Raw genomic sequence first — 24,028 nt, 5'->3', positions numbered from 1 at the left:
TAGGGTTTTTTTTTTCTTATTTACGGGATACTTACTAACGTTTGTTTTCATACCCATTATTATTCGAATCATCAAATCATTGTAAAAAAAAACATTTTTTAGTATCTTTTTGAGGACTAAGGATTTGTAACCACAAATATATAAATGCAAAGTTCGGTAAAAAAAATTTTAACGTTGGAAATACATTTGAAATACCATAGGTTTTCAATTGACAAGTCTCTCCAGAAAGCTTAAAAAATATATATTTTATATAGTTAAGAATAAGGAGTCTTTTGAGAATGAGAATGTGCTGGCGTTACCATCTAATGTAAATTTTTCATATATAGAACACTTTCTGTAAACATTCAAGGTAAATGTTGTTTTTTTAAGGTTTCAGGAACAGTTAGGAATATCATGATGAATATTCCCCAAAGCAAAGTAATGGTTGAATTTACATAATTCTTTGTACTGAGTGTGACATGAAATATTTGGGTCAAACTGAAAAACTACTTGATAAGTGTATTAAACATCATTATGCTGTTACGACAGGACAGATGTCAAGTGATTTTTTTGTTCACATGGATGGTTTTAACCTATGTATTGACTGGAAAAACTCATCAGAGATTATATTCTGTAATGATAGTGTCAAAATAGTGTTGATTTTTAAGAATCAAATCTTAAATCTTAGTTCTGATCTGTTTAAACTAGACATGTCTCTTGTTAATTAAATTGAACTACTACCATTTTTGTATATAACGACAGTTGTTTATCATTTTTAAAGACTACGTAGATTGATAATGCTTTGCTTGTTTGTGGCTTTCATATCAGTATTGTTAGGTTTCTTTTTTCTATTATTTTACTTTTTAATTTATTTTGTACCCCCGAAGAAGTATATGTAATACACGAAAGCACTTGGAACCTGGTCTTTCACTTTCATGGCTCCTCTGAATTTTCTAAAATATTTGTCACGTGCAGTTTTGTGTACTGATAACTTATACGTGTGTTTGTATATATAATCATATATATATATATATATATATATATATATATATATATATATATATATATATATATAATTATATACACACACATATATATATATATATATATATATATATATATACTGTGTATATATATATATATATATATATATACTGTGTATATATATATATATATATATATATATATATATATATATATATTAATGACTTTAAAATATATTACAAGTTACTCTTCTATGTCCGTCATTGCATATTTTATAATCTGCCGATAATAAAGAGTTTTATAAATATTTAAAGACTTAATATGAATCGTATATGTTTTGTCCCATTTATTGAAGAAGTATTAATGATGAAATAAAAAGCTAACGACTCTCCGATATCCCCCTTGTGATCAATGAGATTATTTTCTAATAACGGGTTTTTCATTAAATGAATTAGATAAATAAAGTTATATATGATTCCCGATATTGAACCACTATTGAATTAGATATTGACGAATGAGATAAGTTTTCCGTTCGTGTTTTTTTGTTGTCATTTACGCTGATTCAAAATAAAATTTTATTCCGCGGTTTTGAATGGTTTTTCTTCATTGTTTTTCTGTAATTGTATATAATCACTGAAGTTAAGTTTATTTAGGTGTTATTATTGGCAGTAGCGTCTTTTATATATTTATTCATTTGTTGAGGCACCATCGCTTGAGAATTATTAGATACTTTGGCTTGCCAGATAGTATTACCTTAAATCCGTCTGTGGTTACGGCCCATTACTCCTTTGCCTATACATACACTGAATAGTCTGGCCTATTCTTTACATATTATCCTCTTCCCGCATTCACATAACAATACTTGAAGTAACCGAAAAATTCTACTTCATTCAAGGGATTAACTACTGCATTGTAATTGTTCAGTGTCTACTTTCTACTTGGTAAGGGTAGAAGAGACTATTCAGTTGTGGTAAGCAGCTCTTCTATGAGAAGGACACTCCAAAATGAAAACATTGTTCTCTAGTGTTAGGTCGTGCCATAGCCTCTGTACCTTGGTTTTCTACTGTCTTTGGTTAGAGTTCTCTTTTTTGACGGTACACTCGGGAACAATAGTTTATTTGTTTCCTTATTTCTTATCCACACTGTGCTATTTTCCTTGTTGGAGCCCTTGTGCGTATAGCATCCTGCTTCTCCAACTATTGTTGTAGTTTAGCTAATGATAATAATAATATTAAACAGCAAGTTAGATTTGAGACATGTACAGATATGTTAACAAGATGTCTTGGGCTTTTTTGTTATGTTGTTATTCATATTTTTATTAGAATAATCTACTTCATAATTGTGTATCTTAATTATGTGTTTTTTTTTAACATTTTTCATTTTATTTATGCTTATATTTGTTTCTTTGTTGCATATAGTGTTTATGTCGACGTCTGCTACTTATCTAGTTAATCCTATTTCTTTTCTTTGGGTATTTTTGTTTATAGAAAAATAACTTAAGGATTCGAATGCAAGTCAAATGCAAGCTGTACGTTGATTTTGTTATTGATTCTTTTCTATTGATATTTTTTATTGTATACATATTTTAAAATCTCGATTATAGTTGTCATAACACCTTTTGCAGATATAGGGAAGTAAAATTACTTAATAGTTAGACTCAGTATGTACTATATATATATATATATATATATATATATATATATATATACAGTATATATATATATATATATATATATATATATATATATATATATATATATATATACAGTATATATATATATACAGTATATATATATATACAGTATATATATATATATATATATATATATATATATATATTCTAATAACATGTAAGTGAAAGGACGAGACATATAATGAGAACGACAACTAATAGTGAACATTAAGAATGACGGAATGGGACCCTAAAGATTACAAAAGAAGCAGGGGAATCAAGAGAAGAAGATGGATTGACGAATTAAGAAAGTTATCGGTTGTGGACTGGCATAGAAACACCATAAACAGATGCAAGTGGAAGTACGGTACATATCCGAGGCCTATGTTCTGCAGTGGACTATTAAAACATTATATATATATATATATATATATATATATATATATATATATATATACACATATATATATACACACACACACACATATATATATATATATATATATATATATATATACATATAGAGGTATTTTAATTTATTCATTCGAAAAATCCGTTATAAAGCAAACGGCAAGAAGAGTATCCGAATTGCATGCTTGGGCTCAAATCAGTTACAGAATTTAATTAGTTATCCATTAAAATTTTTATCTAAGTGTGAGATGTCTTGCCCGCACATTAGCAAAAAAGAGTTACAAGGGAAATAATAGATCCAAATTCTTTGAAATTTCGTCTCCTGAGTTAAAGTCTTTAAACATCCTATGCCTAAATTCTTATTTTTATCGAGTCATCAATTATTCAACAAGAAGCACTCATCTATATGAGTTTCATCATAAGTCTTATCTCCTCAGGAATAATGATGATAGGAATAGTAATACTAAAACAAAGCGACAGAAGATACTGTATATCATTATCAAATATAAGCAATGAAAACTGGGGGAATATGATGAAGGATGAAAATTCATTCATTTTTACTTGAATATTTGTTTACATAGCTAGTAACATTTGCATGAATCAGTAAGTATAATATAAATGGGTTGGGTGATTTACAGAAAATTAGTTAGGCCAGTTGAGTTTTTTTTTAATAAACAATCAATTTTATTTCTGTAAAGTGAAAAACCGGAGAATAATAGGTTGGGTATCATAAAATGTAGTTTATGGCGTTTGAATTCTTACGAATATACAATAAGTTATGCCTACAAGAAATGACAAGCATGAAAATTGCTAGTTTAATACAATCGAGAATTATCTAATCTTACAAAACAACAAAGAGAAGAATAAGAGAATTGTAAAGATAAAAGATTATAATTCTCTACACATAAATCTTTCTTTGCGCGACTGACCTGCCATGTCCATTTGGACGTCCGTCAGAGTGAATTCGGTACCGACGAGGGTCTTGTTGTTGAGTGCCAGGTCCGCCAGTCCAGGCGAGGGCCACGTCAGTATGGTGCCGATGCAGAAGTGGCCCATGGATCCTGCGGTCACTATGCAGAACTGAGGGATCAAAAGGAAAGTAGAATATAACATAGCAGACTCACATTATTTTCTATTTATTTATGAAATGTAGACCAATGAGGCTGGATGCCCAGTGTCAGTTGAAAATTGAAATGGAAAAGGGACAGGAAACTAAGTGGGGATTGACATCAATGAAGCGATGGATACGCTTCTTAGAAGATGGGAAAATATAAGCCATACCCAGGAAGAGGATTCCAAAGTCTGGCAGTAGTGGGAAATAAACAGTATGGAAATATTTATCCTATTACGTAGTGGATATATTAATCAAAACACTTCTATAACATGGGACGCTAGTACTGTAAATGTTATTTACAATTTATTTTATCAATTTACAAACGTCAATATTAAGATCTAAAACCTCTTTATAATTCATATATCAGAATTTAAATCTCTCTAAGGTATCGCCACAACTTAAAATGAATCCAGAGAACAGATTTTAGAATATTACAGAGAGGGAAACCTCAACGATTCGGCGTCAGCCATTGGATTTATACAGGTATCTCTTCTTTAGTTAAAACACTCCCACTAACCACCCCCACCTCCAGACACCAGTCCCTTTAACCGCAAATGCAGACCCTACCTCACCACCCTCACCCCGACGCCCACACACACATAACCCCATTGAAATATTCAGCGTTTAACACAAAAGGTGCCGAAGCTCGAGACAGACTCTCAGGAAGAATCATTTCCAGGAATTACCTTTGTCATTTCGGTCGCACGCCGATCGATGTTACCTTGACCCAGGGGCAATGTCTTCCTGTTTTGATTACCGTTGGCATCTATGCGTAATTCATCCGTATTGGTTCTGTTTAAACATGTGCATTTAATGCTATTAAAAAAAGTTTTACCACTATTTAAGGGTTGTGGTGGCCTATTGGAAACTTCCCTGTTTTGTGATCTGTCGGACTGGGGTTCGAGTCCAGCTTCAAGCTTGATAGTTTCTTTTAGTGTCTGCAACCTTTACCATCCTTGTGAGTTAAGAATGGGGAGTTCAGAGGAACCTATAGGTCTACCTGCTAAGTCATCAGCAGCCATTGCCTGGGCATCCATGATCCTAGCATGTATGTATATACATCATTATCTTCATCATAATAAGTCGTTACTTGTCCATTGCAGGACAAAGGTCTTGGTCATCTCCTTCCACTCGTGCTTGTGTATATATATATATATATATATATATATATATATATATATATATATGTGTGTGTGTGTGTGTGTGTGTGTATATATATACATACATATGTATGTATATATAGATAGATAGATATATAGATAGATGCGTGTGCGTATGTGTATGTAGGTATTTTTGTACACATATACTGTATATGCATTTATATATATATATGTATATAGATAGATGGATAGAATTAAAATACATCGCCTTGTATCACTTTTCTCTAATTTTCCATTTTCCATATGTTAGATGACCCTATTTAGATGGTGTTTTTGTATTTATATTTTAGTCCAAGAAATAAGAGTAGCAGCGTCCAGAGAATTGCTACAAACAAGAAATGGGAGGAAATGACAAGTTTTCAATCTCTTTCGGTTCTTATCTCTCTGTACAAGTGTTTCTGTATCCAGCCCGACTACTTCGTCCTGGATTCATTCCATGCAACTGTAATTGAATGGCGACACGAAGTTAATTGCAAACGGTAACGAAAAAAATAGTAAAGAAGGATGTCAAACTCTCATTCCCTCTAGCCTTTGTTTATATTTGAGGGCATTTTTGTTTATATCTTTCCGTTACCTTCATTACGTCTTTGTTTACGTTGTTTTACACTCTTATGATTGCTTCTTTACGTAAGTGTTTACCTATGCTTAAACCTTGATGATAGCTTTGTTACGGATTTGTTTTCCTTTGTTCACAACTTTATGTTAGCTTCGTTACTTTGTTGTTTTACATTCATTACATCTTTGTTTACACCTTTGTGTTACATTCATCACGTTTTTGTTTACCTTTTTTACACTTTTATGATAACTTCGTTACATCTTTGTGTTCACCTCTATCTCCTCTAGAATAATTATAATGATGATAACAGGAATTGTAATAACAAAACAATTCGACATCTTTGTTTACACCATTATAATAGCTTCTTTACAATAATTGTTTATGTAAGGCTAACCTACGATGATTATGATAATTAACAGAGAAAGAGAGGGAGAGATGTTAAAATTTTAGATAAAGAGAGAAATTCATAATGAAATATACTCTGGCCAAAACTTATGTGTTACGCGGTTGTTAAGGTCTGCTTGACGAAGTTCATGAGCTTATAGAGGATTTATAACGAGAATAGTAAAAAAATTAATGGCCGAGCTCTTAGTAACAAGATAATAATCACCCAAGGCGTGGCAGGAAGTTAATTCACATGGTCGATTCATGCCAGCACTGAAAGCAGCCCAAGTGAATAAGGTGAGGGTTTTAGCCAGTACCTTGGACAGTCAATTAGAATCCAGACTTTTACCTGTGAGAAGGTGTGAACCAGTCAGCTTATGACTTGTGTAAAACTATGTAAAAATGCCCAATAGAGTCCATTTTATATATTTAACATAACCCAAAACCATACGCCTTACCCTACCATCGGAATTTTTATTAGCCTCAAAGAGACTAAATTTATCAAATCTAGTAATTAAAAAACACACAATTGCTGAACGGAATAAAATCCAAGCAAATAAAGGATTAAAGAAGTGTCAGAACAAGTAAGCATAATCAAAAGCCAAAGTCCATCGTGTTCAATCCTCCATCAACATCTATCATAACTGAAACATCGAACAATATAAAAGCAAAACAAACCATAATACAATGAGAAAAATACAATTGGAGCATCACAAATGGTGCAATACAAATGATGGTAGTGGTGAGATGGTTTATAGAAAGGCAAATTAAAATATGAAAATTTAACCAACTACGTACTCTTTTTACGTCAAGTTAACCAATAATAAAAAAAATGACATATAGACGATGGGTAACCACGAAATCTCTGGATAACAAGCGAAGTGAACAAATACCTTGAAGAAATAAAAGTGATGATGCATTCCTCCGTGAATGAACTAAACGGGGAATGAAGAAATGTATTTTTTTTTCAAGTAACTGCTGGTGTTAAGCACAAGCACACGAATTCTAGGAAGAATAAAAAAATATCTATATATCGACATTTTTATAGGGTGCATTTATAACTTTCCTTTTGACACCAATTTATTGAATGCATATAAAATTATATTACAATAAAGATAATTAATTTCTTAGAATTATACTCTAATTCCAAAGGGAATCATATTTTTAGATATATTAATTGATTTATAGAATTTTTTCGCGTTTCGAAGTATAGCGAAAAATAATTGTCCTAACGACATGTAAGCAGATCTTAAGTGTCTTGTTACTTAAGTTCAGTTGTTATGTAGGCAGTGGCCAATGAGAATTGTGTTGGGTGAAAAGTATTCGATGTTTGAAGAGGTATTTAGGAAGTGGTCACTTTCTAGCGCACGCTAGCCCGAGCAAGTCGAATTTATTAGCCAGGACGCCAGACTTGGAGGACAAGGAACATCTAAAACTGCTGCAGAAACGAGTTAGTACGCAAAGAGCAGCATCGCCGAAAGTGTCAAGCTAGTTAAAGATCGAGGGAAAGTGTGGATTCATATCAACTTTGATGGAAGAGGTCTAGAGCTCAATAAAGGTCGAGAGTTGACATTGGAGCCAGGAATGTACCAAGAAAGACGTCGAAAAGATAAGTGAAAATATAGCTGTTTTTATTTTGTATACTTGGCAGTTGGTACAAGGAAATTGGAACATTGTGTTTATTTTATTTTATTGTTTTAATCGCCTGTTGGTTGTTGTTATTCACAATACATTGAACAGAATTAGATTGGGTCCGGTAAGATAGTCATTGCCGTCTAAAAGGGCGATCACAAAATTCCATTTCAAAACCGTTACTATGGTTGTTGGATTGGGTAACAATAGGTCAGAAAGGGACGAATCAAAATTTATTAAAAGAGAATGGGTGACACTGGTATCAGAAAAACTAAGAAATAATTCCTTTGACGGTGACCAAGAATGGAAATGGTAAGCAAAGGCTGGTTTTTTATTACAAACTTTTTAAGGATTTAATCAGTCTACAGTCTGCTTATCGCAGAGAAATCTATTAAAACGTTGCCAATATCTTTCTCATTGGGGAAAAATTTAAAAAATTTTTTTATAATGGATTTTCTTTAGATATTTTTGAAGCGGCGGTACATCTTTACTAAAGTTCTTAAGTCTGTTAGTTATTGGAGATCTAAGGAAGTGAAGATTGAAGTATTTTTAGATGATGGCATAGCTGCAGATGGTTGATTTGAAGGGGCATTGGATGCTAGCTATTTACTTTAAAAGCTTCAAGATTTGGATTTATTTACAAGAAAGTATAATTGGTTTTCAGACTCTAAATTGTATTTGGAAAGGTTTACAGAGGACGAATACTGAAGGCGAATTTCGTAACTACAGTATTAGGATAAACTATGTCGTTAAAGACCTTGTTTAGATGCCAAACTTTCTGAATTAACGGAAACGTTATTTTAACGAATATCTTTTGGACAGAATTGTCTGTTACATAATTTCCACGAAATTTGTCGTTAAAGGTATTGTTAAAATGAAAACGATAAAGTATTTCTGTATTTTTACATATTGAGCAAAGCTAGTTGAGAACTTAATGAAGAAATATCTGATGCTCTGGTTGAGATCACGTTTTGACGCAGAAATTCATTCTTTTTATTTTGGTCGTTACTTTTAACTATATACTTGCATCAGACTTATTTAACCTATTACTTCATTGTGACGCCTAAGATGTAGGCAGTTTATCACTATTGTGACGCCTAAAATGTAGGCAGTTTATCACTATATTGTGACGCCTAAAATGTAGGCAGTTTATCACTATATTGTGACGCCTCAGGTGTAGGCAGTTTATCACTATATTGTGACGCCTCAGGTGTAGGCAGTTTATCACTATATTGTGACGCCTCAGGTGTAGGCAGTTTATCATTATATTGTGACGCCTAAGGTGTAGGCAGTTTATCACTGTATTGTGACGCCTCAGGTGTAGGCAGTTTTATCACTGTATTGTGACGCCTCAGGTGTAGGCAGTTTATCACTGTATTGTGACGCCTCAGGTGTAGGCAGTTTATCACTGTATTGTGACGCCTCAGGTGTAGGCAGTTTATCACTGTATTGTGACGCCTCAGGTGTAGGCAGTTTATCACTGTATTGTGACGCCTCAGATGTAGGCAGTTTATCACTGTATTGTGACGCCTCAGATGTAGGCAGTTTATCACTGTATTGTGACGCCTCAGATGTAGGCAGTTTATCACTGTATTGTGACGCCTCAGATGTAGGCAGTTTATCACTGTATTGTGACGCCTCAGATGTAGGCAGTTTATCACTGTATTGTGACGCCTCAGATGTAGGCAGTTTATCACTCTATTGCGACGCCTAAGATGTAGGCAGTTAATTACTATATTGTGACGCATCAGATGTAGGCAATTTATCACATTGCGAAGCCTCGGATGTAGGCAATCTTATAAATATATTGCGACGCCTCATAGGGAATTTACCGCTATATTGTGACTCCTCAGATTTAATAGTTATATTGTGACGCCTCTGGTGTTGGGAAATTTATATGTTGACACCTCAGTAGTAGGTTTGGAGTAATTCTGAAGTTTTTAGCGATGTATACAGCGCATTTTTTTTTATATATCATGAAAAGAGTGGTTGGAAACTGGACAGCAAATTAATCTTTAGAATTAAACATGAAGGAGCAGGAGGCAGTCGACAAAATTATGTAAAGTACTTTGGCAATGTTTGAACGTTGTTCCAGATAAAATTTTCGATTTTAATGCAAGTAGGTAGCAAAAAGCCAGAGTTGGAAATCATAGAAAACCAAAGAATTTAAACTTGTACTGAATACACTGTTCAGGTCATCAATGTATGTAAGCTCAGAAAGAGTACAAAAGAGCGGATTTTTTGAAGTGTTGTCAACTAACATGGATGAATGGTCAATTCTTGTTTACATTTTTCAGAGTTATGGACTTGTGAGAGTTATTCATTCTTTAGACTCTTTTGCTACTTTTAAAAATATGTTGAGGTTTTTAATCTCTAATATTGGTGTCCAGGTACAGAGGCAATTGATGCTTTAACTTGAGGTTTGGTGCTTTATACCAAAGGTTATTAATAAAATGGAGGTAAAAATTCTCAAGTAGAATATTCCAGAGTGAAAGTCCTCTCCATCTTGACTGTTCATATTAACGAGGGAAACTTTATTGTTAAACTTTGAGTGTTTACGTAACAAAAGTTTTCTTACATGGCAAAGATAAGGAAAAAAAAAAAAAAAGAAATTTTTCGCTGAAATTTAACTTTGATATAGAAGGTAAAGGTTTTTGAAATTACAAGTATATATGTACATTGTTTTATTTTTGGAATCTGCTTTCCAGGATCGTGAATGCAATGAAATGCCAGCAGTCGTCTTTAACGGTGGCATCTAATTTGGACAGGAAATTGGGGGACCTCAGTTGTCATGGGCATCTTCTATCATCGATGAATGACAGCTCCGACAAGGCCTACAAACTTGTCTTTCAACAAAGAGAAACTTACAATAATGGTCACGAGCAAAGCGAAATGCCATTGTATGGTGCTTTATTTACGACGCTTTTATTAGATTCCGGCGCTTTAGTAATCTCCAGTGATCAAGCTATTTATGCCATAACGTGCATGCATGAAATGAGGGGTTACATAGATCCAACGGAAAATTCACTTGTTAAATCTTTGCAAGCACCTGTGAAACATTAAGCTGGTAGATCGGTGCATACAAAGGTTTTTTTTGATAATATGGTGTTGCAGAATCTGTGCGGATTATGTTTTCCTATATTGAAAAACTTCTTTATTATTTTGATAGATCATTAAAGTTTTCTTATCTGAGATTTGGGGAATTAAGTTTATTGTAATTTGAAGATATCTTAGTTGAACAAAAAAAAAAAAAAAAATGAAAAATCACCAATACTGTGAAGTTTTTGATATCGGAAGTTGTCACAAATGCTTTTCCATATTTGATGTCTTTTGCTTGATACAGAGGAAGCTGGAACGATTTTGTCCTTTGATCGATTTATCTTTAAGAAGTTAAAGCTCCTGTAATATAACCAAACAGAATTTTTTGTTAAAACTGTGGCTACAAGTTCAAACATCGCAAACGATAAAGTCAAGGATAGGTGTCTTCGTAGACATGAGTGTTGGTAGTCTGTTTCAAGTAAACCTGTTTGTCAAAGGCTTCAAAAAGAGGTTAAATGTGTAAATCATACAATCGGAACATTCATTTCTTTCTCTCCATTTCTTTCCTTCTCTCCCTTTCTTTGGTATTATCTAGGGTCAACCGGCACGGTGCGCTATAATGCAATTTAATGTTTTATTATGTTTATACCTGTAGAGAATGCGGAGTGAAGTGAGGACTAGAATTTTTTCGCGTTTCGAAGTATAGCGAAAAATAATTGTCCTAACGACATGTAAGCAGATCTTAAGTGTCTTGTTACTTAAGTTCAGTTGTTATGTAGGCAGTGGCCAATGAGAATTGTGTTGGGTGAAAAGTATTCGATGTTTGAAGAGGTATTTAGGAAGTGGTCACTTTCTAGCGCACGCTAGCCCGAGCAAGTCGAATTTATTATTAATATTATTATCATTATTATTTATTAGTAGTACAAGAGTGAGGTTCCACCACTCAAATTTGAGTTACTCTGCATTATTGCCGTGGATACACAGGTTTCCATAGTTTTTTCAAAACTTGAGATTTTGTTTTTTATCTATGGTTTTTCCTGGGCGGCAGAGGAGGCTTATATGTTAATTTGAAAGTTTGTTCATTTTGTTTTAAATATGCACTGCTATATCAGTACAGAAGTTTGTAAAAGTTATTAGAATATGTGATGTTACATCTATATTGTTTTCTAAAAGTATGATTCATTGGAAAAATAAACCTGGCGTCAACCGGCACGGTGCGCTATAATGCAATTTAATGTTTTATTATGTTTATACCTGTAGAGAATGCGGAGTGAAGTGAGGACTATATATTACAGGTACCTCTTGAAAAGCAAGAACGCCATATGAACAAGTTCAGGAATATGTTCACTACATCGAACTTGTAAGTACATGAATTATCTCTGGTGTCTTTAATATATTTTTGGTTAATTAAATCTCTCTCTCTCTCTCTCTCTCTCTCTCTCTCTCTCTCTCTCTCTCTCTCTCTCTAGATAAATTTAGGCGATGGATGTAAGTCTTCAAGACATAATAGGTGACTTAACTAGTTATAACTTGGAAATACTGTAGGTAGTGTCACGAATTTGCAGTAACAATTTACACTGAAGACAGACTTCGCCCAGACACAAACAGTGCATTTTTAAACGCTTATAGAAAGAACAGTAACTTAAATTTTAATACACGACCTACACGAGTTAGCAATGTGAATCAAGCTATTATTCAAAGCAACTCGATTCTGTGGTAATGTAGGACATCCTGACAAAAAAAAAAAAAAAAAAAAAAAAAAAAAAACGTCTTAAAGCATATAATGTACATAGGTGGATTGCTGATGTAGAAAGTAGAATTGCTATTTCTCAGATAAACAATGCCAAAATAAAGGAAGCCTTATTATTGTTAGATGTAGACCATGTAGATACTACATGTTACTCTGAATAGAAAAGGTTTTCAGAATAGCACTACTTTTGTAGAATTTAAATCCGTGAAGAAGAGATCAATGTTTCTTTTTTATAGATAGTAGGTTGGCCAGGGCACCAGCCACCCGTTGACATACTACCGCTAGAGAGTTATGGAGTCTTTTGCCTGACCAGAAAGTATTACATTGGATCCCTCATTCTGGTTACGGTTCATTTTCCCTTTGCCCACACACGCAGCGAATAATCTGGCCTATTCTTTACACATTCTCCACTGTCATCATACACCTGACAACACTGAGATTACCAAATAATTCTTCTTCACCCAAGTGGATGCTGCAATGTAATTGTTCAGTGGCCACTTTCCTCTTGGTAAGGGTTGAAGAGACTCTTTAGCTATGGTAAGAAGCTCTTCTAGGAGAAGGACACTCCAAAATCAAACCATTGTTCTCTAGTCTTGAGTAGTGCCATAGCCTCTGTACCATGGTCTTCCATTGTCTTGGGTTAGAGTTCTCTTGCTTGAGGGTATACTCGGGCACGCTGTTCTGTCTTGTTTCTCTTCCTCTTGTTTTGCTAAAGTTTTTATAGTTTATATAGGAAATATTTATTTTAATGTTACTCTTCTTAAATTTTTATTTTTCTATGTATCCTTTCCTCACTGGGCTATTTTCCCTGTTGGAGCCCCTGGGATTATAGAATCCTGCTTTTCCAACTAGGGTTTTAGCTTAGCAAGTAATAATAATAATAATAATAATAATAATAATAATAATGGAAGTCAGCATGGGAGAAACATGGTCTGTTAAACCTACTGGAGTTCATGAATGCCAAATACGATAGACATTCCATGCCATCATTATACGCCACAGTTCAACGGAACTTTGGAACTATAAACTCCTAGCTTCATTGCTAGGAGTAACGATAGGGCCTAAGGATGCTTTTGGTTACGTGATTGGTCAGCTCAGAGTCAATACAGATATCTGTATTGACTCTGAGTCAGCTAACATTGGCATTGGCCTATGGAGCGACGCTTAGCGCATTCGGAGATAAGGAAAGGAAGGCCGTGGGAAGATTGTTGTAGTGCCATCTGAAAGAATAACAAAAACAATGCATAGTAGCAGGGGAAATGCACAGGAACAAAATAAAGCTCAAAATAGTACATTTATAATAGTAGTAACAATAAGAATTTCCAAAATTCTAGAGGAGAAAAAGCAAAAAGTTACGCTGAAAATAGAAGGGTACACTAAAACACCAATAGTAATTCCTTCAAAAGGATGAGTGTACAAAAAGGGATAATCTGAATGGGTTTTACAGAAATAGTTAGTCGCAATGGGTTTCAATCAATGACAACTAATAATCTTCAGGCAAGAACAGTAAATTATCAGAATCAGGGCGCTAGGCCTAAGATAGGGGGTGCAAATTGTGGTTATAACAGCCACAACAAGGCTGAGTGCCCTAGAAAGAAGTGTAATATTTGTAATAATCTTGAACATTTAGTGGAAGAATGCTGATATAATAATAATAATAGTAAATTAGGTCATTTTCAGCAAAGTAATTATGCTAATCAGATTTCAGGAAATAATACATCTCAAACACCACGCTTCGCTGCAGAGTATGGTCTCTCAGGCAATACAATTTTCAAGTAAGACAGTTCCTCAGATTCCACAATTCCAAGGGAACAACTGTATCTCAGAACGCACTTGGAATAGATTACGGAACTTCACATTCCCAATCATGCTAGTCTCAATCAGAGAGTCCAAGAAGATCACAAAAACATTGATATTGGAGGTTTTTCCACATTACCGTTGGAAAAACTGTTTTCCTCATATAACTGTAGATCAGATTTACTCATGGCAGAATTACAGATAGAAGGGAAGAGTTATTCAATGTTATTATATTCTAGAAGTACTATTATAAGAAGCAAAAAAAAAAAAAAAAAAAAAAAAAAAAAAAAAAAAAAACATTTGGCTCTATAACTCCATAAACATCAAGGTCCATCAAGAGAGCTTCAATTTCACGAGACCGAAAAGCTAAATTAGTTAGTTTAGTCTCAGGAAAATGGGAATGAGGAAGATGAAGTTTCTCATTATTCTGCTTCTACCAAACACATCACCCAAAAGAGTTGCCTTTTCCCTTTGACTGAGTGACAGAGCCCTCTGGTTTAAGTAAAGGAGGAACTGTTACGTCCATACCATAGAGTGCAAATTTAGTGGTAACCCACCGCTATGTTCTTGGGTTGTACAGTCACTCATATAAATTGATGGATGTCCGGGTGTTTGAGAGAGATTTCCATTTCACCCCTTTCTGGACGACAGGTGTCTGGGAGTGCAAGACCAGTCGAATATTGAACTACCTAACTCTGCTGTAGTAATTGTTAACTTTTACGAGTATGTTATTGATCTGTTTTTTTTTTCACGTAGATATATATTACAGAGGTTCTGTTCTTTCCTTCTCTTCTGCCCTGTTGTTTTTCTCTCTCCTTTCTACTTGTAGTCAGGGTGAATTAAATGGGATGGTGGATCAGTCCAGAAATAATTAGCAACAAGAAATATTTCATGACAGTGGATGGAGAATTTTGCAGCATACCATAAAAAACCTCCCTCTGGATCTTAATTTTTTTTTCCAAAGACTCATTAAAAAAATGCTAAGATGTATGATTTTTCCCTTTTTCAAAGTTGGATTAAATGGGCACTGCTAGTCTTCTGTTATAAAGCTTGACTCTCTGAAAAAGGATTGTTCATTAAACTATTCCATTGGAAGCCTAATTTGATTTGCACAGGCTCACATTGTTAGCAGTTGTCTGTGTCATTTAGACCATTATGCCAAATGCTAGGATCATTGAGGGTAATTCAACACTACTTACACCCACCCTAAAAATAATTTTTGATATCCTGAAATTCAATTATCTAACGCCACGATCGAAATCAATGGGACTTGAACCCGGTTGTGCCAAGCAGTACACAGAAATTAAATCCCATTGTTAGTAATATTGATAGTAATGGCGAAGGACTTTGCGGGCATGGTGAAATGATGTATTTTTGGGGATTAATTTAATAAACTAAACATGTCAGAGTCAAGCTCTTGGGAGGAATGTATTGTATAGGCTGAGGATTGGCCATAGTCGGCCAAAGCACAAAATCTTTTCGTTTTTTTCTTCTTTTGAGCGATATTCATGCACAGTTTAAAAGTACTTCAAGTTTTGCTTATTATAATTTTTACTTCTTTGCTTGCTTTATCATTCAGTTGAATTTATAGCTATTATTATTATTATTATTATTATTATTATTATTATTATTATTATTATTATTATTATTATTATTATTATTATTGCAGTTGTTGTCAATTACTTATCTTTTCAAAGTATTTGGTATCAATTTTCACCAACAGATTTCAGTTATGTTTAATTAATGATAATTTTTATTCATCCTCTTTTTTTTTTCAAATACTTTGGTAATCATTATTTGATGCTTCTACTGATAGTGGAGAAGATATCAGAAAATTTTCCGGAGAATCTTCCATTTCCGGAACTAGACACCAAAATTAGCACACAGACTCGTCGGGGATTGCTCTTTTTAATAAAAAGGATGCTATTGAATTTACAGAAATATTGCATTTCGCAATAAGATCGCAAAGACTTCCCTTATCCGAATGCTCTTGATGTCAAATCATACATTTTTTTTTTTTACTGCGTAGAGTCCGAATTTAAAAATATGTACTTACCCATTGACTTCCTCATTGCAGTAGAGCAATGTCAGCACTCAATCAGGACACACTGGATAGCACCACTGTTGTGAACCTCAGTATGGGGCTCAGTATCAGCCGAATGATTATTTAGTGTGCCTAAATCATTATTTTAGCGTCCCAGATGCTGTCTAATAAGCCCTGGATCAATAAGCAACCATATATTACCGGTTGTACCAGCGCAGGAGAGCCGAGCTAAGATTAACAGGTCTATAGCCCTTTGCATGTAGTGTCTTGGTTGCTGAACAGACTGCAAAGGACTTGAACGATACTGTATGAACGATCACGCTAGATGTAAGTCATTTATATTTATTCTCGAACCTAGTCGTATCTCATACCTTATTCTAAATGATTGAGATCAAGGTGGTAAAAGGATAAATCCTCGTCTTCGATTCACGGAATAAAGATAATTACCATAGTATGATACCTTGAATGCCATTCACCAAGATGGCAAGTAACAGACCCAGGGCTGTAAATTCCAGACTGACTGAAGCAATTGTTGTTCTTGCCAGAAGAAGAAGAGTGAAGAGCTCAAATCACCATGTGCATAACAACCACAAAAACATAATGGCTACACTATGTGACTAATATTTCCCTCTTCCATGCAATAAATGAGATGCTTTTTGTTCTGGGTCCATCACTGTCATCAAGGCAGGCGGGAGTGCAATGGGCATGACTGAAGACCTATCAGTACTGAGATGGTGGATGGTAGCTGGTCCTGAAGTCAGCCACTTGGGTACACAGTATGAGGCAAGAAGTGGGATCAAGGGGGTTCTAAACACACCATCCAGCATGACAAAACAGAACGAGCACAGTGTTCCTTGAGAGAATATAAAAGCTCTCACAAGGCATGCAAGATGTGAGCAATCTTCTCCAGGCTGAGAGTTGAGACCTGCTTTCACTTGATGCAAAGAACATTGCTCACTGAAGTTTTTTCAGAGCTGGTTAGCGCACACTTTGAGAAAGGAAATGTCAATTTCCAGGAGTTTATTAAGAGACGGGGAAGAAAAGAAGAATCCACCATCTATGAACAAATCAAAAGGAACAGGGTTGACTTCTTACTACAGATATCAGTATCTGTTGACTCTTCAAAGCAAACAATCGTCTGTTCTCCAAGCTGTTCATATCATGCCAGGGCAGAGAGTATGACTTGAAGGAGTTCTTCCGTCATGAGAACCAATCACAGACTTCTTCCCTCCAATGATAGCAGAAAGCTCCATACATGTCAAATATCCCACCTCATTACTATTCTTGAGAACCAAGTTACAACCCTGGTGTAGCATTAGTGGGTGATTGGCCCTCATGAAGTTCAAAAACTTTTGAAGAGTAAGCAATGCTCGATGTACTTCTTACAATACAAGCACACTCTACCAAATACAAGAGAGCAGACATTGTTTTTTTATTTCTACTGGCCATTTAGTATGAAAGCTGAAACTAGATGCGAGGATGTGGGGTGAGACTCAGGGTGACAAGGAAAGGAAAAATTCCCTTAAACTTGTGCTAGACTAAGAAAAGATAATTTGGACAAAGCTTCCACCCATTGCAGAGAGTTGCCGGTAGCAGACTAATTGTAGGTGCAAGTCGGAATGCTGCAGTCGATGAGAATGCTACTGTTTTGGTCTGACTTACACAGCACTGTGCAGCTACAGATACGAGGTTTAGAGTGTACTATTTCAGGCAGCAAGATGAATAATATGTGGCAATTAAGTATAGTCTTACTGCCTATATGTACAGTATACAGCTACACAACCGAAGAAAGAAACAAGGAGTTAACTCATTTTTATAACCAAGCGTTCATTTTCATAATCGTTTCCCGTTCGCAATAGTAGACAAGCAATCATTAGGGAATGCTTATCATCTTGGGACTCTGTGCGTGAGGAAAATATTTGTAATAGATTGCTTGACATTATTCCCAGGAGGATAAACAACCATATATATATATATATATATATATATATATATATATATATATAGATAGATAGATAGATAGATAGATAGATAGATATATATGTATGTATATATATATATATATATATATATATATATATATATATATATATATATATATATAGTTTGCCTAAGTATATTATACCAAGAAAATAATGACGTCTTTTAAAAGATGAAATTGTCTTTATTCTAATTGTTTTACTGGAATTTGCGTGTTTTATTATTCACATAGGCCTATGCATTACAAAGAATTATACATATGTTTTAATGAATTGTTGCTGTCTACTATTTACTTAAACAATAATATTTGTATTATCAGTCTTAATCATTGTCTATTACCTGGTTCATTAATGTCTTTAGAAAGTTTCGTCTTTTGAGATTTACTTATTATTTAGTTAGCCCCGACTTGTGAAGGTTTGAATGCTCAGTTTGCCCCTCCTCGCCTTACTCTTATATGTGACTTGAAGTTCGCACTTCTGATTTTATAATTCTTATTAAGCTTATAGGCCTAAAAATAAAATGATGAAGAGACTGTGGAGAAATTTCACAAATAGCAACTTTATGCCCAGATAGACACCTTTATTAAGTTATAAGATTTGATGCAAATATTTATTGTTGCCATCTGACATATAGCCATGCCCTAGTATGTTATAAAGCCAAGACTACAGAGCCATATTATTATTATTATTATTATTCGAGATACGTTTCTATTGTAGAATCTGCACATTACAGCTTTGGGTAATATGTCTGACCCTATTATAGACTTCCATTCGTGAAGTAAAATTAAATAATAGAGGTAGAATTAATTATAGTTTTATTTATTTATCATTATTTCTTCTCCCTGAATAAACCCCACGAGAGATTGGACCTACAGTATATAGGCAGCTTTGACTATAACCCGAAATTTGGCTTATAATGATTTATTGCAAGTTTCGAAACCACGACCCCAACTAACTTTTGCTTTATACACAAAACGACACAAGCAAAATTAAATAATAACTTTGAATTCATAACCCAAATGCATAAATTGTTATTATTAGACAACAGGACTAAGCTTGAATTATTTTCCCTCTTGACGCCCTCTTTCCCACTCAGTTCCAGGTATCACGGTATTTAGAGGGATTCGGGCTACATTACCGTATTTATTTTTTGTTCTGAAATATTCTAGCACGATTTCTTTAACGATCCAATATTTTTCAATGATAGAATTTTTCATAGCAGTTGTCCACCGTTGTTTCATACATACACATATCTCCTAAGTGAAATATAAGGTTTATTACTAAGTGGCAACTTACGAACAACGCTTGCCCAATGCAAAAATAAATAATTATAAGAGAGAGAGAGAGAGAGAGAGAGAGAGAGAGAGAGAGAGAGAGAGAGAGAGAGAGAGAGAGAAAAGAGGAGAATTCAACACCAGACCACAGAAAGCCTGTTGCTGTTTTGCTGGATAACCGGGGGACGTCATTGACAGGATACTATCTTTCTATCCTGCCTGTCTCGGAACCCCAAACCGAGAGGTAGTCCTGAATCGGAAGACACCCAAGAGGAAGGATCCTCAACGGAGTCGATTTCTTAGGGCTTGACCCGACCCAGGACTCTCGGAAAACCCGAGTCTCTTTACTTTAAGTTATCCAGGACGATACAGACATCACTGCCATTACTTGTCGGAAAATATTCTCTATTTAAGAAGACTCAAACATTTTATGCAAAGTTTATAGATTTGTTGATAAATTCATAATTTCTTATAAAGGTTAATAATTAGGAATCTAGTTGCCTTTAACAATAATCTTCATTATAGTTATTTATGAATTTTTGATATTTTTTTTAGCAAATAAATCAGTAGTTTTATGGCCGAGGGTAGGCACCCGCTGATGCCATTGCGAGAGTTATTGGGTACTGTGACGACCGCAAAATAGTACTATATCAGATTCCTCTCTGGTTAAAGCTCATTTTTCCTTTGCTTAATTTTCGAGTCAACATAATATGAATCTCTCTATTAACTTTTAAAGGACAAAATTGAATAATACTATTTTATTTTGATATGATTTCAAATGAATAATTTATTTATAAAATCATTTATCAAAATTTTGTGTTTAGGTCCTGTACAAAAGAGGAAAATAAAATAAATAGATGGAGAGAGTTAACTCGAGCGGCCGACCCTGCTATACAATGGGAATAATGAGGTTGAAAGATGCAGACAGTTACTTGAATAGCTAAACCCATCTATAGACGATCCTTTGTAATGAGAGCATAGCTGTTAGGAACCTTGTTTTCAATTACGGCTCAGCAATAGCGTATTTGGAAGCAACGGGTTCTCTGGTGTTGCAATAAGTATAAAACGATTGAAACATATCTACAAATACAATATGAAGTACATTTTCAGGGGTCGGAAATTTATTCTGAACACTGTGTCACTGAGATGTGCTTTAAAGATGAAATACTTTTTACCCCCAACTTCAGTACTCCATATTTGTTAGTCCTATGAATATTTCCATTCCCTAACTTGAATATCCAACCTAGAATATCTATCGAACAGTCACAAATAATTTCAAAGATTTCACTATAACTGTTATTTGTTCGTAATTATAACTGTCTAAAGTCCAAAAAATATTTATAGACCATGTTTGATACAATTCTTTGGACACTTCCATTTTACAAAATGTGAAGTGTGAAGTAGGAGATGACGAATGATGATGAAAAGAGAAGTATTGATTTAAAAACTCGAGAGAGACGACTGGCGAAATGTAACCGTGGCTTAGGGTCAATAGGCCTAGGAAGAGATGATGACCATATATATAATGAATTTTAATTCAAACTCTATAAAATATGAAAATATTAAAACTGGTCCGTTTAATTCATGAAAAGTAACTTCACCAAAATAGTTTCTTTTAATTAATTTTTTTCCCTCGGAATCTGAAGTTATCTAAATTTATGGGAAATTGCGTAATCGTTTGTACACTGAAATATATCATATTTGCTGCTACTGAAGAAACAGGAAGAATACAAATGCTGGATTTTAGAATAATGCACAAAAGCAACGATGTTCCTGCTGACTGTAATGTCAGATATGCTTACAATGCAACGTTTAAAACATGTAGATGCAGAAGCTGTAATGTCATATAGGCCTACAATGCAACGTTTAAAACATATTGATATATTGCAGAAGCCATGACTCCGTTTTCTCTCTTTACTCGGATGTTCGAATGGTATTTCTTTTAAAAAATACTCCTTTCATTATTGACTTTTTTCTTATTTTGTGAAAGAGAGATAAAGAGAACTGTTCTAGAGCAACTTGCACACAAGCAAATTACCTCCTCGATTTCAGGGACAAAATTGCTTATACAATTAGTTATCCCATATAATATGAATAATAAAATCACCTAATAATTATTATATGTTATTTCTACAAACGTATCATTCACATTAATTTTTTGAAAATGAATAAAATTTTGATGGTTTTATAATTTAAAAAATCACATAGAATTTTCTAATATCGATTTATTATGAAATTATTTTGATAGGTATTTTGCGTGTAGTTTTCAATGCATAGGTTTTACTCTAAAAATTTCCAATTTCCATGTCTGTTATTTTTGGTATCAACCATCATCATTTTTAATAAAAGCTACATTTTATGCATAGCCTAGCCTAAAACAATTATAGTGGTCTTAGACCTCTTTCCAAGACTTCATTCCGTTCTTTGACCATAAACAACTGCCTTTCATGATGTAAGTTTAAGAGTAATTTTATTATTCCCATTAACCCTGAATTCGGTTGTGATGAAATTAGTTATGACAACCTGTTTTGCTTTTCCAACCATATCCTTGATTCCTGGCCGTCCTCTGAAGTTCTCTTCATGTTCCAAAATGTTCTGTATTACTTTCTTTGCACAGGTCACAAACATCATCCCTACAAGTTTATTTTGAGCAACTTTACCTTTGCTCTCATAATTAGAGATAAATTTGAAAATACCTATATTGGAAAGAAACTTTTTGTTGGGCTATTTGTCAGTATGTGCGCATTGGGATGGAAGCCTACATGAAATGAGAGCATGTACTCTAGTGGTTCTAATCTTTTCTAATTCTCGACAGAGTCGACTCTTTATGATTATATATATATATATATATATATATATATATATATATATATATATATACATATGTATATATATATATATATATATATATATATATATATATATATATATATATATATATATAGGTGTGTGTGCACTTATATAAATATGTAACGTCTTAATAGGTTTGCTAAAGGTAATCATCTACTCCCTAGTTTGCAATTTGGTTTTCGTAAAGGCCTTGGAGCATGTGATGCCCTTCTTACAATCTCCAATGCTGTACAGAAATCCCTTGATTGTGGTCGGGAAGTTCGTATGATTGGCCTTGATTTTAGTGCTGCCTTTGACCGTGTTAATCATGAGGCCCTTGTTTTCAAACTCAAACAGTTGGGAGTGGGTGGGTCGTTTCTTAGCATTATTATTGATTTTTTAAGTAATAGATCTCAGAGTTGTTGTTGATGGGCACAATAGTGATTATAGGAATGTGATATCCGGTGTTCCACAGGGTAGTGTTCTTGGCCCATTACTTTTCATACTATATACACATGACATGTGGTTTGGCCCAGAAAACAAGGTTGTTGCATATGCAGATGACGCTACTCTCTTTGCATCAATTCCATCCCCTGAATGTAGATCTGGGGTTGGTGAATCCCTTAATAGAGATTTAGCTAGAATTACTGCATGGTGCAAATTATGTGGTATAAAGTTGAATCCTAACAAAACTCAAAGTATGATTGTACTGTAAGTAGGTCAAGGACGGTGGCTCCTCAACATCCGGATCTCAGTATTGATGATGTTTCTTTAAATTTGTATGACTCTTTCAAAATATTAGGTGGGATTCTCGACAGCAAATTTGCTTTTGAGAAACATATAAGGTCTGTGTCTTCTTCAATTGAACAAAAAATAGGCTTATTGAGAAAGTCTTTCAAGGTTTTCGGTGATCAATCTATTCTGAAGAAGTGTTTTGATTCTTTCATTCTACCTTGTTTTGAGTATTGTTCTCCTGTCTGGTCTTCAGCTGCTGATTCTCATTTTAATTTGTTAGACAGAAACTTACGGTCTATTAAATTTCTTATTCCTGATCTAGATATTAATCTCTGGCACCGTCGTTCAATTAGTTCATTATGCATGTTGCATAAGATTTTTCATAACTCTGACCATCCTTTACATTCAGATCTCCCTGGACAATTCTATCCTGTTCGTAATACTAGGCAGGCAGTTAATTCTAATAGCCAGGCCTTCTCCATCATGAGGCTCAATACTATGCAGTACTCTAGAAGTTTTATTCCAGCTGTTACCAAGTTGTGGAATGATCTTCCTAATCGGTTAGTCGAATCAGTAGAACTTCAAAAGTTCAAAGTTGGAGCAAATGCTTTTTTGTTGACCAGGCGGACATGAGTCTTTTTATAGTTTATTTATGACATATTGGTTTTTGATGTTGTTAATAGTTTATA

At 34.1% G+C, this 24,028-nt stretch overlaps 1 protein-coding gene across 1 annotated transcript in view; it reads right to left on the bottom strand.

The window, feature by feature from the left end:
- The window catches only part of LOC137657039 (facilitated trehalose transporter Tret1-like), a 59,098-nt gene that overhangs the window by 16,300 nt on the left and 18,770 nt on the right, over window positions 1-24,028 (bottom strand). The window contains exon 4 of the mRNA XM_068391400.1: window positions 3,976-4,126. Coding sequence (XP_068247501.1) covers window positions 3,976-4,126 — 151 coding nt within the window. The remainder of the gene's footprint in view (window positions 1-3,975; window positions 4,127-24,028) is intronic.

Source organism: Palaemon carinicauda, chromosome 18 (assembly GCF_036898095.1).
Source record: "Palaemon carinicauda isolate YSFRI2023 chromosome 18, ASM3689809v2, whole genome shotgun sequence".
Classification (NCBI taxonomy): Eukaryota; Metazoa; Arthropoda; class Malacostraca; order Decapoda; family Palaemonidae; genus Palaemon; species Palaemon carinicauda.
This window is presented reverse-complemented; position numbering and strand designations above follow the sequence as displayed.